Source organism: Acomys russatus, chromosome 5, assembly GCF_903995435.1.
Source record: "Acomys russatus chromosome 5, mAcoRus1.1, whole genome shotgun sequence".
NCBI lineage: Eukaryota > Metazoa > Chordata > Mammalia > Rodentia > Muridae > Acomys > Acomys russatus.
The window spans coordinates 26,695,086-26,710,301 of NC_067141.1; the positions used below are offsets into that span (position 1 = coordinate 26,695,086).

Below are 15,216 nucleotides of genomic sequence, written 5' to 3' on the forward strand. Positions count from 1 at the left end.
AAAAAAGCCTTCTTTTCTCTGGATACATATTAGAATCACCTGGGGGTACTCTGGGAATATAAAATTTAAGCTAGATCACAGGCCTCTATCCCTTAAGCTCATATCCTGAGATACAATGAAGGATACAGCATAGGTGCCTGGGAGCTTAAACCATCCTCAAACACGTCTTCAAGTTTTGTGACAATGGCCTGGAGACTTCAAACACAATGTCCAAAGGTCTCTTGGACATGTCCCATGTTTACTGGGACAGAACTATGTGCTGTTTTATCCTCAAAAATATTACACAGCCGGGCAGTGGTGGTGCATGCCTTTAATCCCAGCACTCAGGAGGCAGAGGCAGGCGGATCGCTGTGAGTTCAAAACCAGCCTGGTCTACAAAGCCAGTCCAGGATAGTCAAGGCCACACAGAGAAACCCTGTCTCAGGAAACAAAACAAAACAAAACCCTCAACTATTACACAGCCTGATAAACAGTAGAATTCCGAACAATGGGCTAATAACGTTAAATAGTTCTCTGTGAACAGGAACTGAAAATCCCCAGTATGGATAACAACAGGTGGTCCACTCGTGTCTTTACCTGGAGGCAACCAGGATGAACTATCTCATTGCATATGCAGCATTCCATGAGCTTCTTTTCAAAGTCCTGTGTTTCTTCATTCTGATCCACTTCTCCACAGAGAGAACATGTAACTGAATGAGGCAGTCTGGGCTGCAAGAGGACACAGATCAGGAGACCAGATTTAGAACCTTTACATTTCATATTCAAGTTAAATGAAGATGGGAGACTGGGTTCACTCGAGACCCACAAAGACCAGGTGGCGAGTAGAGAGGGGTTCAGTGGGCAAGTGACTGGGGACTTAACTGCCCAGGAACCAGACCATCAGAGGCAATTAATTCACTTTTGGTTGGCTTGTCTTTGGTCTCACAGGTCCTTTCTTATTAAGGGGACAGAAAGCAGTGAACTGCTCTTCAAATGCTGGAGTTCTGCTTAACACTAGGTGATTATAACTATAACATTAGATTATTATTTTTAAAATATTTGTTTATTATTATGTATACAGTGCTCTGCCTGTGTGTACACCTGCAGGTCAGAAGAGAGCATCAGATCTCATTATAGATGGTTGTGAGCCACCATGTGGTTGCTGGGAATTGAACTCAGGACCTCTGGAAGAGCAGGCAGTGCTCTTAACCTCTGAGCTATCTCTCCAGCCCCAGGTTTTATCTTTTGAAAAATTATAGTATTTGTAAGGATGCTTTGTCATTAAATTATTTTGACTATAGACCCAGGGAGAGAGGAACTCCATCTCAGCAGACTTTACACATTACAGTTCCTCTGTCATCAGCACCACTCCCTGCAAAGTTTTTCACCTACATCACTTACTGCTAAGCACTGCCGGAGGACGCAGGATTGCTTCATGCGTCCAGGCCCGCCAAACTTCTTCATGTCCCTGCAGTAGTGGCAGACACCACATTCTCCTTGAACACATGCTTTGCATTTCCTACAGCGCACTCTTCTTCGCCTGGCTCCAGACACAATGGGGGAGGCTGCAGCAGGCCTTACAGGTGTTAAGCGAGGAGCTGGCTTCATGGTGTGAGGCTTTGTGATGGGAATGGTAGGAACCCTTACCTTTGGCCTGGTAGGGAATTTAAGCTGGAAAAAGAAAGCAGTGAGGTCAACCATATCTGGCTACTTTAAAACTGGAGAGGCCAGAAGATTACATGGCAATGTACCTTGCCTAGGACTTGGCAGAGGCTTGTCTGTAAACAAATCTGCCCACTGCCTATTTTAATAAATTTTACTTATCTATAAATAACAAAATATAAAATATTCATGTATTATCTACAACTATTTTTAAATGCTATAGAACTATGAAATTCTAACTTGTGGCATATAAACCTACAGAATCTCAACATGACAGAAAAACTTGCCATTCTCAGTCTCCCCCACGCCCCCAGACAGGGTTTCTGTTTAGCCTTGGATAAACTGGACAGTGTAGACCAAGCTGTCCTTGAACTCATGGCAATCCCCCTGCCTCTGCCTCTTAAGTGCTGGGATTAAAGGTGTGCGCTACCACGGCCAGCAGTGCCAGCCTCATTCGCCTTTAATCTCAGGAGGCAGAGGCAGGTGTATCATTGTGAATTTAAGACCAACCTGTCTATAAAGTGAGTCCAGGACAGCCAAGGATACACAGAGAAACCATGGAGAGAGAGAGAGAGAGAGAGAGAGAGAGAGAGAGAGAGAGAGAGAGAGAGAGAGAAAAGACTTGTTCCTCCCTAAAGCTTTCTGAGTTAAGGGCCCACACCTCCCATAGATTTTTTATTTAAAGGTCATCACTTCAAAGATCTATTTATTTATTATTATTTATACAGTGCTCTGTCTGCATGTACACCTGCAGGCCAGAAGTGGGCATCAGCTCACATTACAGATGGTTGTGAGCCACCATGTGGTTGCTGGGAATTTTACTCAGGACCTTTGGAAAAGCAGGTGGCACTCTTAACCACTGAGCCATCTCTCCAGTCCCCCCTCCCATAGTTTTTTAAATAACTCAGAATATTTTCCTAAACAGGATGGCAAAGTCCTGGAAGGTGGAACTAGTCTTTTTCTTTTCTTTTTTTTCTGACACAAGGTTTCACTGTGTAGTCCTGGCTCTCCTGGAACTTACTTTGAAGACCAGGCTGGCCTCAAACTCAGAGGTAGCTCCTACTCACTTTATTGTGGGACCCACAAGGAGACTGTGCTGCCTTTGCCTCCCTGAGGGCTGGGGATTACAGGTGTACACTACCACCCTTGGCTTGGTGAAACTAGTCACTCCAAACGGCACAAAACGTGTCATACTGCATCTAATAACATTTAACTGTAGAACCAGTGCTTACAATTTTAATACTTGTGTTTATTTACCTTGCTAGGGAACTTTTCAAGGATAAGAACCATATCTTCTATTTCTTTAATTTCTCTTTTTTCCACTTTATTTTTAATTTATTCACTTTACATCCTGATTGTAGCCCCCTCCCCTAGTCCACAGAAAGGGGGAGCCCTCCTACCCTATCATCTGACCTCAAGTCTCTCAAGTCTCATCTAGACTGCTTGTATCCTCTTCCTGTGGCCTGACAAGACTGCCCCACCAGGGGGAAGTGATCAAGAGTGGGCATCAGAATCCATGTTGGAGGTAGCTTCTACTCCCCATATTGTGGGACTACAAGGAGACTGTGCTGCCTATCCTATTACATCTGAGCAGGGGGTCTAGGTCCTCACCATGCATGTTCCTTGATTGGTGCATCAGACTCTGCAGGGTCCCCTGGGCCCAGATTTGTTGGCTCCGTTGATCTCATTTCTTGCCCCACCCCCCGAAGACAGGGTTTCTCTGTATAGCCTTGGTTGACCTGGACTCACTCTGTAGCCCAGGCTGGCCTTGTACTCACAGCAATTTGCCTGCCTCTGCCTCCCGAGTGCTGGGATTAAAGGTATGAGCCACCACGCCTGGCTTGATCTCATTATTTCTTAAACAATTTTCTGACATGAAATACTCAAGAGCCAGAATAAGTGAATTGTTTTTTAGGCAGTCCCTCATGGCAAATGACACTCTTATACCCAGGAAGGAGGTGGCTCTTTGTTGAGTTTATTCAAGCCGGGCGGTAGTGGTCTTTCATTCTAGCACTTGGGAGGCAGAGGCAGGTGGATCTCTGAGCTCAAGGCCAGTCTAATCTATAAAGTGAGTTTCAGGACAGCCAAGTTTACAGAGAAACCCTGTCTGGAAAAAGCAAAAAGATATTATTCAAACCGCACATTTTTAATATTCTGCCTAAATACCCTAGGAATGTTATGGCTTTGCAACTTTCAGCCAGGAAACACTGAAGAGGGGACTAATCTGACTCATGGCCAGGATAGAATACACCAATTCTGTCACAGACAGTATGTTAAAAAAGGTTATACAGGTTGTAACCTTCAAAGGCATGAAAAAAAAAGTAATGGAGAATTTGCGATGGAAATTCTTTTTTTTAAAAAGATTTATTTATTATGTATACAATGTTCTGTCTGCATGTACACCTGCAGGCCAGAAGAAGGCACCAGATCTCATTATAGATGGTTGTGAGCCACCATGTAGTTGCTGGGAATTGAACTCAGGACCTCTGCAAGGGCAGCCAGTGCTCTTAACCTCTGAGCCGTCTCTCCAGCCCCGGAAATTCTTTTTAATCTTAGCTGAGTGTGATGGTAATCTACCTGTATGCCTAGCACATAGGAGGTAGAAGCAGGTCATGAATTCAAGGACAGCTTTGTATACTTGGTGAGACCCTGTTTCAGTATGGGAAGGGTAGTAGATTCTTGGGATCATAGTCTCGCCATACTAAAAAAACTTCTAGTTTTAGGTACATATGCACTGACTTAAACTAGGTTTAAATCATATTGAGCTTAGTTTCTGGGTCAGAAGAATAGGAAATGTTCTGTGGTCAACCAACGCACACCAACAGAAGCATCTGAGCCTGGAGAAAGGGCTCCAGGACGATAGTTTTGTTAAGAAAGTCAATTTCAGCAGGTGGTGGCGCACGCCTATAATCTTAGCACTCAGGAGGCAGAGGCAGGTGGATCGCTGTGAGTTTGAGGGCAGCCTAGTCTACAAAGTGAGTCCAGGATAGTCAAGACTACACAGAGAAACTTTGTCTCGAAAAACCAAAAAAACAAAACAACAACAACAAAAAAGAAAGTCAACTCCTCTGGGCATGGTGGTCCATGCCTTTAATCCCAGTACTTGGGAGGCAGAGGCAGGTGGATCGATGAGTTTGAGGCCAGTCTGGTCTACAAAGTGAGTCCAGGACAGCCAAGGCTATACAGAGAAACCCTGTCTTGAAAAACAAAAACAAAAACAAACAAACAAACAAACAAAGTCAGCCAGTCAACTTTAGGCCAGTCACAGTGGCGTGCACCTGTAATGCCAGCATTCAGGGAGGCAGAGGCAGGTGGATTACTATGAGTTGGAGGCCAGTCTGGTTTAAAAAGGAGTCCAGGACAGCCAAGGCTACACAGAGAAACCCTGTCTCAAAAAAAGAAAAAAAGAAAGAAAAAAAAAAAAAAAAAAAAGTCAACTTCAAAGAGAACCAATTATCCTTTACTCTGAGTTAGGACAGAATCAAGTAATGATTGACTATCAGTATTTTTTATTTATTTACTCGTTTATTGAGACAGAGTTTTGCTTTGTTAGCACTGACTGGCCCAGAACTTATCAAAATCTTCCTCCTATTTTCTGAGTGCTAGGATCAAAGAAAGGCCTGCACTCCCATGCAGGCCTATCAGGTTTTTGTGAAACATAGTCTCATTATGTATGCTGGGTCCAGGGCAGCCAAGGCTAACACGGAGAAACCCTGTCTCGAAAAACAAACAAGTCTCACTATGTAGCTCTGGCTGTCCTAAAGTCAATATAGACCAGGCTGGCCTCAAATCAGCTAGGCTCTGCACCACCTTACCTGACTATGGATGCATCAACCAAAACCCATCTATGTCCAGTTCTCTTTTATTTTTAGAATGGTAATGATCAAGTGGCAATAAACTTAGGTGGCTTGAAGATCAAGCAGTCTCTTACCTTGTCCCTTTTTGGCCACTGCACTATAGGGACTCCAGTGAGGGCTAACTTGGGATCACTACTGGCAAGTTCCTCCAGCAAAATCTAAGGATCAAAAAGAAGGAAGAGCTGAGCATGGTGAACACAAAACCCAAGCACTCTCAACAGCATCCAGACGCAGCCTGACTGCTGCTATCAAGGTTTTTAACCTTGGGTGGGTGTACTGACAGATGCCATTACTTCTAAAAATAAGGAAGCAGATCTACATAGTGAATTCCAGGCCAGCCTAAGCTACAGTGAGGCTTTGTCTCAAACAACAACCACAAAGAGACAGGCTTTTTGGCTCTCAACACTATATCTATTTATTTCTAAGACATCGAAGCAACTAGGCACTAAAGTGTTACTTGTCAAGCAATTTTATCAAGGACAATAAAATTTTACATCACTTTTCTATTTTTCTATAGCAACAATAATCAGTTTTGTTTTTATTTTGTAAGAGTGTGCAAAAGGACATCAAAATGAATGGCTCATATTAAATTACTAAGACAATATAACCTTTCTGTCCTAGTTTAACAGAAGACTTACTTTTGGAAGCAGTGCTGGGGCTTGAGCCCACAATCTCACACATACACATTCTAGGTAATGCTCTACCAATGAGCTATATCCCCAAACACAGACATATTCTAAGGCTGATTACAACTACAGTGCATGCACACATGTAAGCTGAGTCAGCTTTGCATTTATAACTATTAATGGGAAAGAAATAATCTTAGATCAATAGTTCTTATGACTTTAATAAAAAGTTTGGGTGGCTTAGAAATAACATGGCAGTAAGAAACTGCCAATAAGTGAATCAATCACACCAGCTGACTTTATTTTGAGACATCATTTTATGTCTTTGAAGAGATCTGAATCACAAACCACCAAGTAGAATAAAACTCCCTTCTGATGGTATGAACCACGGAAAAGATGTAAATCTAAGGTAAGTTACCCTTGCCTTAAGTGTATACGCTAACTTTCAGGGAAAACTAAACTTTAACCTAGAAGGACCAGTATGCTTGGGCCATCTTTAATAAGCATTTTCATAACTAGAACTTTTAATTAACCTAAAGATCATGCTTAAATTTCAGAATTAGGACTCACAAAACCCGTTTACATTCTAAACGGTTCCTCTATTAAGATCCCCCTTCGCCAAATCTCCAGATGCTTCACACCTTCCCCCAAACCGATCTCCTTTTCAGTCCTTTTATTTACTTCAAGTTGCTATGGCACCCTATTCTAGAGCCTCATGTTGGCACCATACTGTGTGGGGGTGAAGAAGCAGGGTGTGGTACCACGTGGGACAGGGTTCTGTTCCCAGGTCCTAATCTCCCTAGGGTGAAAAATTCAGGTCCATTCAAAATGTGCACTGAGGAGTGCATGGTTCCCCTCCCCCGCTTTGCATAAGGGAGGAGTAGGACTCTGCCCATTTCCTCTGCGGGAGAGAACTGAGCTGTCCATAAACAGGGACTTTCCACTTTCAGCAAAGCAGACTGCACAGAAAGGCCTATGATTAAGAGAGTAGAAAAGGAACTCAAGTTCTCTGGAACAGTCTAATTCTACCTATAAGACTTTTGTGGGGGGCACAGGGAAGGGTAGAGAGACAAACTGTGTGGCTACGCTGGGTAGGGGCAGTTAACAGACATACCACTCAATTACTAGGGTATGTGTGGGTGTGAAGGGAAATGCAGATTTCTTTCCCAGCCTAAATTCGCTGGGCCAAGTCTGCAATGCTTTCATTTATAAATACATACATACATACATACATACTGTAGCTAAGGCCCTATGAAAAACCATAAAAACGCCACTACCCCTCACCAGTGGGGATTTAGGATCAAGGAGCAAGGGTGGGGGTGGGTGGAGTGCGGAAAGGCTGCTGCCTATCCAGGTTCCAGGCATTTAGGAGAACATTCAAACACAAGCCCACACCCCACTGAACACAGGAAGGGAAAGAAAACTGAGGGCCTCTGGTCAAGGAGTAAGTAGTCCCCAAAGCCAAGCAACCCAGTTCCAAAGCACACCCCACCCGCTAGAGAACAAGTATTAACAACGGCTCAAGCAACACAAGTAACACAGGCATTGTCCTAGACTCGCCCAGCAGGCAGTTCTGCCTCTTCCGAGACAGTCTCTTACAGTTACACACACCCAAAACCAGAAAGGGCTTGCCAACCGACCGCCTGACCTTGCATTTCTTGTTGCTCTGGAGCTGCAGAGGCTCTTGGGTGAAGTTTCCCCAGCGCCTTTGTTTTGTTTTCTGTGTTGAAGTTGTGCGAAAGGAGTTGGCTTTCCTGCTTCTAGGAAAATCCTGATTTACGTGAAAATCCTATATCCCCCACAGCATGTAAAGCAGGGCGGTCCCGCTGTAACCCTTCGGGTTACTCAGAGCAGCGTGGAGCACTCTGAGCTCCTTCTAAAGCCCTTCAGCTCAGCCGCGGCTTCCTGTGCCTGCGAACAATGCTGCTGCGTCACCCACATGCAGCTCCCAGAAATGCTTTGCAACGGAAGATGGCAGGAGGGGGAGCTCAGCTCGAGTGAGCCAGGCAGGCAGAGGGCCCGGCCGTTCTGCTGCAGCACCCGGAGAGGGTGTGTTTGGCAGTCGCTCGCCTCCTTGTGATTGGAGGAAGCACAGCCAGGAAGGGAGCTTGGCCAGCCCAGGCCCAAGAGCCTTCCCTCCAACACTGCAACCTGAGAAGCCAGGGCCAGCCCCCAGAGGGCTCTGGGTAGCAGACTTCAGGAGGCGCCAGTAGAAAGGAAAGCTTTAACCCAATCCACCTATACCTGCATACCCTTGCCCACGTCTGTCTTTACAGTGGCCCCACACCACTCCACTCAGGGTCACTTACTGTTTTAAATAGAGCTCTCTGTTAAACAGATTTCTCTCCTCTCCAGGATCCCACCAAGAGCCCAGCTTCAGAGGAGGAAGCTGACAGTAGCTTATGCTGTTCTCCAGCCCTCCCTGAGTCACTTGTTAGACACCTGTCCACATTCACATAGCTGCATCCCACCACCAAGTATTTATATCAACACCTTCAGAAATACCGTATTAAGACAACACTGAGATAAAATACGGCTGTTCTGATCACCTATACATGCAGTACACTTCTGGTTCTGACATGGAACCACCAGCAAACTAGAACTCTCTATATGCAGGACTCTTGAAGCATTTCCATTGTGAACAAACCAAGCTACTTAGGTGCAATTTAAGGTCAGAACACTTTATCCTCTTGACTCTGTATACAAAGTCCAGGGAGTCAGGGAATAGGTTTTTACCCCACACTGCAGCAGTGTCCTCTGCCAATCAGAACTGTCTCACTGTCCAGAAAGCCACTCTGAGATTTCTGCTTCTAAATCAGTTTTACCTCATTCATAATCCTACTGCCTCAACTTTCCAAGTGCTAGAATTATAGGTCTGACTACCTTCTTATTGATTTTCCTTATGACGCAAACAGCCTTTACTCTATTGACAGTCAGTGACATCTTCTATACTGTTTTGAGGTCCTCAAGCCAGGGTGAATGAAGCTCAACATTTGTTCATACACTTTCATTGGGGTACACACAGGTATCAGCATGGGAGGAGAAGCTGAGCAGGAAAAGGCTATGAAGCAGCAGAATTTATATTTTCCAGATCCTCCTAATATAACTGCAGGAGCTATTTTGATATAAACATCTATCTTTCACTACCATTTTTTAAAATTACATTTATTTATTTGTACATGCATATAAAGGTCAGAGGACAACTTTTATGTTAGTCCCTGAATGAAACTTGTCAGGCTTGACAGTAAGAACCATAGCCATGAGTTTCTGGAATAGACTTAGTGACCTAATAGGCTTTATGGGATCTGGGCTGGTGTCAAGACCTGTGTTTGTGAATACACTTTTTGCCAGTTTCCCTCCCTGTGTTGTTTGTCCAGACTTAGCTCCATCCCCTGGGGACTCAAGTGATCCTCCTGGATTTTACCAGTAGCTGAGACTCTACACAAGTAGCATGTGCTTATTTTCACAGGAGCTTACAAAATGAGAGAGGTACTTCTGTGTTCCTGATTGAGTTCTTCCATGGTCATCCTGACCTCACATCTCTCCTTTGCACTTCCATTTTAAGAGTCAAAAGCCAAGTATATTCATTTACTTCATATGAAAAGTCAATTAAGTTTCTTAGAAAATGCTTATCTTTAGTGCTATCCTAGAGGGACGCTAGAATACTTCAAGGAAAATTGGTTATAGCAAAATCTACCAGAAAAGATGGAAAACAGATACAAGCAAAGTTTAAAATTACATATTAAACAGGCCTAATTTTGTCCTGTCCTACAATTAACAATAAAAGATGGCTAACAAACAATGAATAAACTGGGCATGGTGGCATATCCCTGTAATGCCAGCATTTATTTTAGGAAGGTAAGGCAAGAGCTTGCAACTTCAGGATCGCCTTAAGCAGCATAGTGAGACCCAGGCATCCAGGCAGTTGTGGTGCACACTTTTAATCCTAGCATTTGGGAGGGAGAGGCAAGTGGATCTCTGTGAGTTTAAGGCCAGACTGGTCTACAGAGTTCCAGGACAGCCAGGGATACACAGAGAAACCCTGTTTTGAAAAACAAAACAAAACAACACCACCACCACCAAGAAGAAAGAACATTGCCTTTTACAACACCGAAAACTTTATAAAGAATCTCATAGTTTAAAACACAACCTTATTTGACTTCAAAGTTACTTAAAGTTTTCTATTATTCAGTTAGGAAGTGAAGAAATGGCTCAGCAGTTGAGAGCCCTTGCTGCTCTTCAGAGGACTAAGTTTGGTTACCAGCACCCACAGGTAACTGTAACTCCAGCTTCCTTTGAGGGCATCTTCAGACATACAGGTGACACATACATAAACACAAATACACAAGCATAAGTCAGTCAAGGGTGCATATCTTTGATTACAGCATTTAGAAAGCAGAGGAAGCAGATTTTATTTTTTTAATGTATATAGTGCTCTGCCTACATGTACACCTGCAGGCCAGAAGAGGGCATCAGATCACATTATTATAGATGGTTGTGAGCCACCATGAGGTTGCTGGGAATTGAACTCATGACCTTTAGAAGAGCTGTCAGTGCTCTTAACCTCTGAGCCATCTCTCCAGCCTGAGAAAGTGGATCTTTATAATCCACCTGGCCAGCCTGGTCTACATAGCCAGGACAGCCAAGACTATGTAGTGAGACTTTGTCTCAACAAACAAAATAAATACATAAATAATAAAATAATCTTTAAAAATACTAGGGGCTGGGGCTAAAGTGCTTGCTTTGCAAGTATGAGGGCTCAAATTCTGTTTCTAGCACTCATGGTGGGTGGCTTACTCCAGATCCAGAGGATCTGATTGATGCTTCTGGCCTCAAAGGGCACCTGTACTCCCATATACATATCTACATACCTAAAACAAACAAACAAACAAAACAAAAAACAACAACTTTAGCTGGGCAGTTGGTGTTACACACCTTTAATCCCAGGCCTTGGAAGGCCAAGGCAGCCTGGTCTACAGACTTGAGCTCAAAGACACAGCCAGGGCTACAAAGAAAAACTCTTGTCTTATTAAAAAAACAAAACAAAACAAAACCAAACAAACAAAAAAAAAAAAAAAAAAAAAAAAAAAAAAAAAAAAAAAAAAAACCCGCCCCCCCCCCCAAAACAAACAAACAAACAAAAAAACCCACAGCCTCTCTAAAATCTTTAAAACATTAGGGTCAGCAGATAAGTCAGTGGGCATTGAGCAAGACTGACAACCCAAGCTGAATCCCTGGAATCCACATAAAGGTGCAAAGAGAACCTATTTTACAAAGTTGTCCTTTGTACTATAGTAGGCATGTATTCTCCTTAGGATACTAACAAAGTTGTGCCCTAGGTTTTACTTACACACACACACACACACACACACACACACACACACACACACACACAAAATGTATATATATAATGATAACTGCAAATGAAATTTTATTGCATGGTATTTATTTTTATTTTGTGTATGCATGTTTCCCCTGCATGTATATAATATATCACTTGCATGCCTGTTAACTGAGGTAAACAAAATCCAGCACTGGATTCCTTGCAACTGTAGTTACAAATGGTGATGAGCTGCCTTGTGCGTACTAGTACTTGAACCTGGGTTCACTGAAAGAGCAGCCAGTGTTCTTAACCATTGACTAAGCCCCAGATAACTACTATTTCTAAAGTTATTTGCCACTACAACTCTGCTTCAGTATCATCATACTCCCACGGTGGAACTTAGTGTAAAATTTTAGATACAAGATAAAATGTTAAAAATCCTAAATCAGAGGGGCATGAGTCTATTGCACCATGAAGAACAATTTCCCAATTTATAAACTGAAAGCTATTAGCATTACAGAATGTTGTTGTGGTCACTTTGTTTCATCTACCAAGGCAGTTTTAGCTGGTGAGAATGAGAAGACAGACACCTCTTCCCTATTTAGGATAAACTCTCCCACCTTCCCTTAGAGTCTGCTTTGGGCCCTGTGCATAGCAAATGCACAATGTATATACTTCTTAGCCTATTTCTATGCCTACTCTACAAGTGGACTTGAAGGCCCTAGATAACAAGACTAACACTGAATAAATGAATTTCATAGATTTGTGACTAACTACAATGTTACCACTTTTTAATCACTAACATTAAAATTTAAATTTTTTGGTGCTGATATGGAAATATATTCTCTGACACTGAGCCCCACTTCTAGCCCCTATCATTAATTTTTACAATTCCATTAAGATTACTTTATAGAGGAAAGAACAAGTTTTCATGCCTCTAGTAACTTAATGTTGCATAGTATGACTGTTAAGCTGATTAAAAAGTTTCTTTTGTATGTATATATGTATTGAGAATTCTTTTTGTTTGTTTTGTTTTTGAGACAGGGTTTCTCTGTGTAGCCTTGACTTGTCTTGGACTTTGTACACCAGGCTGGCCTTGAACTCACAGTGATCCACCTGTCTCTGCCTCCCAAGTGCTGGGATTGAAGATGTGCGCCACCACCGCCTGGCTACATTGGAAATTCTTTATCAGAAAACAAAACAAAACAAAACAAAAAAACAGCAAACCAAACCCAAACCCAGAAACACTGATATAAACAAAGCTATAAAATCCAACTAGATGCTTCAGTTTACTGTCATCAACCTTACAGAGCCCTGTTTAAAGCAGATTACTATGTACCTCTCAAGAACTCTTTGCAATGAGTTATTCCTATGAATGGAGTTGAACTATACACAGTTTCGTAGTTTGTCTCTTTATTTAACATATGAAGTTGCAACTATTCTACTTTAGAAATATTTTACAGTAGGAGAGCTGCTTTCTATTTTTTTTACATTTCCTTAAGCTGTTGAGGTTACTCACATTTCCCAGTCTTATCCAATAAGTCAATACTTATCCAATAAGTCAATACTATTTTTCCTCTATATTCTATGATTCTTTTTCTAACACTGTAAAACAACATTTTAGAATATTCAAAGCCCTTTATCACAGACCTAAAATGGACTTTTCTTCAAGGAATATGTAATTTTGCCTATCTCATCTCATCATTTTCATCTGTCCTACTTATTATTTCTGAGAAGCAGATAGATAGTAACAATATAGAATTATTTTCTGCAAGAGTAAACTGATTCCTTTTGTCCCACAATTGCAACGTAGCCACCAGCACATAAGCACCAAGTTCTCCAGTGTCACAGAGTTCCCATATGTACAGTAGATTGACACCTATTCAGCCTAATCGTTTTATTTATTTTGGTTTTTTGGACACAGTCTCATTCTGTATCCCAGGCTGATTTCAAACTCAGCCTTGTTTCAGCCCTCTGAGTGCTTGGTATTTATAGGCATGAGCCACCAGCTGGCGAGGAGAAAGAGAGGAGAAGGAAGAAGAGGAAGAAAGCACTTTATTACTGCTGCTGCTGTTGCTACTAAAGCGCTTTACGTTTAATTATATGTAGGGGAACATACATGAGTAATATAGCTCAGGCCAGAAGAGGGCACCAGATCCGCTGGAACTAGAATTAGAGTGAATTGGAGTGAGCTAATCAACATGGGTGCTGACAACTAAATTTGGATCCTCTTGCAAGAGTGGCAAAGTGCAAGCGCTCTTAATTGCTGAGCCACCACTCCAACCCCTTATAAATGCTTTTTAAAAGGGAGGGGGGTACACATGGTTTTACTATATAGCCCTGGCTGGACTAAAACTCTGTTACGTAAACCACTTACAGAAACTGACTTGGCTCAACACTTTCATTAGGTGATGCTTCAGACTCTGAAGGTTTTTTTTGGGTTTAATTCTCATTACACATAACTGATGGAATACAGCTGTTCTCTGACGCCAGCTTTAAGTATTTTCTTATTTTTGAAAGGGGTGCTATCTTGTTGCCTAGGCTAGTCTGAAACTCCTAGGCTCAACTGATCCTTTTGTCTCTACCTCTTGAGTAACAACCATGCCATGCCCAGCACAACAGAGGCTGCACTTTTGACATCTCTTGCTTGAGGAAACAAGAAAGAGATAGTGTAAAGGAAGTCCTGAAAGAAGAATTCATCTTCTAGGGCACCAAGTTCCTTATGTTCTAACCTGTGCTACAGTCTTAGCCAGTGTTGACAGCTATATTATCCTTGATAAACAGAAAGAAGCTCTGTGGCTTCACATGGTTGGGGACCTTTGGATGCCACGCGCCCTCCCCCTTCCCCCCCTCCCAATACTCATTCACTTGCCTTTCTGCTGCCTTCTTTTATTTCCTACGTTCTTCCCTGGTATACTACTGGACCACTATTTCCTTTAATCTTTGTACTGAGGCCAGGCACAGCAGCTGATACATATGTGTGATCCTAGTGCCTGGGAGGCTCAAGCAGGAAGAGTCCTAATTTGAGGTCAGCCTGGACTCCCAACAAGTCTCTATAAAAAAAACCAAACCAAATAATTTTTTTCTTTATTTAGCTACTTTAAATTGCTTACTTAAGCAAGTTTTATATATTTCTACCACGAACTTTGACCTTGAACAACAGAATAGGGTAATATAGCATTCTATAACTGGATTTAGTAAAACTAGATCTATAGACATTATCTTAGAACTGAAATTATACTCATTTTTATGAACTAGAAACACAGACCAAAGTAATATTATCAATCTTTTTTTCAATATTTTAAAGATTTAAGTGTTTATTATGTATATGAGTGCTCTATCTGCATGTATATCTGCATGCCAAAAGAGGGCATCAGATTGCAGTATAGATGGTTATGAGCTACCATGTGGTTGCTGGGAATTAAACTCAGGATCTCTGAAAGTACAGATAGTGTTCTTAATTGCTGAGCCATCTCTCCAGCCCCCTATATAATCTTATGAATCATTTCTTTTATAGAATCTATAAAGACAATTATCCAAGTTAAACAAGTCTCAAAAGCCAAAATGTATTGTTTCCCAAATGTACTTGTGATGAAATAGCTGCAATAGAAAGAGGCTGCTATATAGCTGGCATGGTGGTGCATATCTTAATGCCAACACTAAGGGAGGAAGAGACAGGTGGACTGCTGTGAGTTCGAGGCCAGCTTGGTGTACAAAGTGAGTTCAGGACAACCAAGGTTACTCAGAAAAGCCCTGTTTCAAAAAACCA

The 15,216-nt window shown here is 42.2% G+C and overlaps 1 protein-coding gene across 4 annotated transcripts in view; it reads right to left on the reverse strand.

Moving 5' to 3' along the window:
- The window catches only part of Kdm2a (lysine demethylase 2A), an 83,533-nt gene that overhangs the window by 11,574 nt on the left and 56,743 nt on the right, over positions 1–15,216 (reverse strand). For 3 of the 4 annotated variants that reach the window (XM_051145822.1, XM_051145821.1, XM_051145820.1), the window contains exons 13-15: positions 5,573–5,656; positions 1,381–1,650; positions 577–708 (exon numbers count right to left, since the gene is read on the reverse strand). In XM_051145822.1, coding sequence (XP_051001779.1) covers positions 577–708; positions 1,381–1,650; positions 5,573–5,656 — 486 coding nt within the window. Of the gene's footprint in view, positions 1–576; positions 709–1,380; positions 1,651–5,572; positions 5,657–7,772; positions 8,173–15,216 lie in introns of those variants that run through there. The other variant, XM_051145823.1, reaches the window with a different exon arrangement.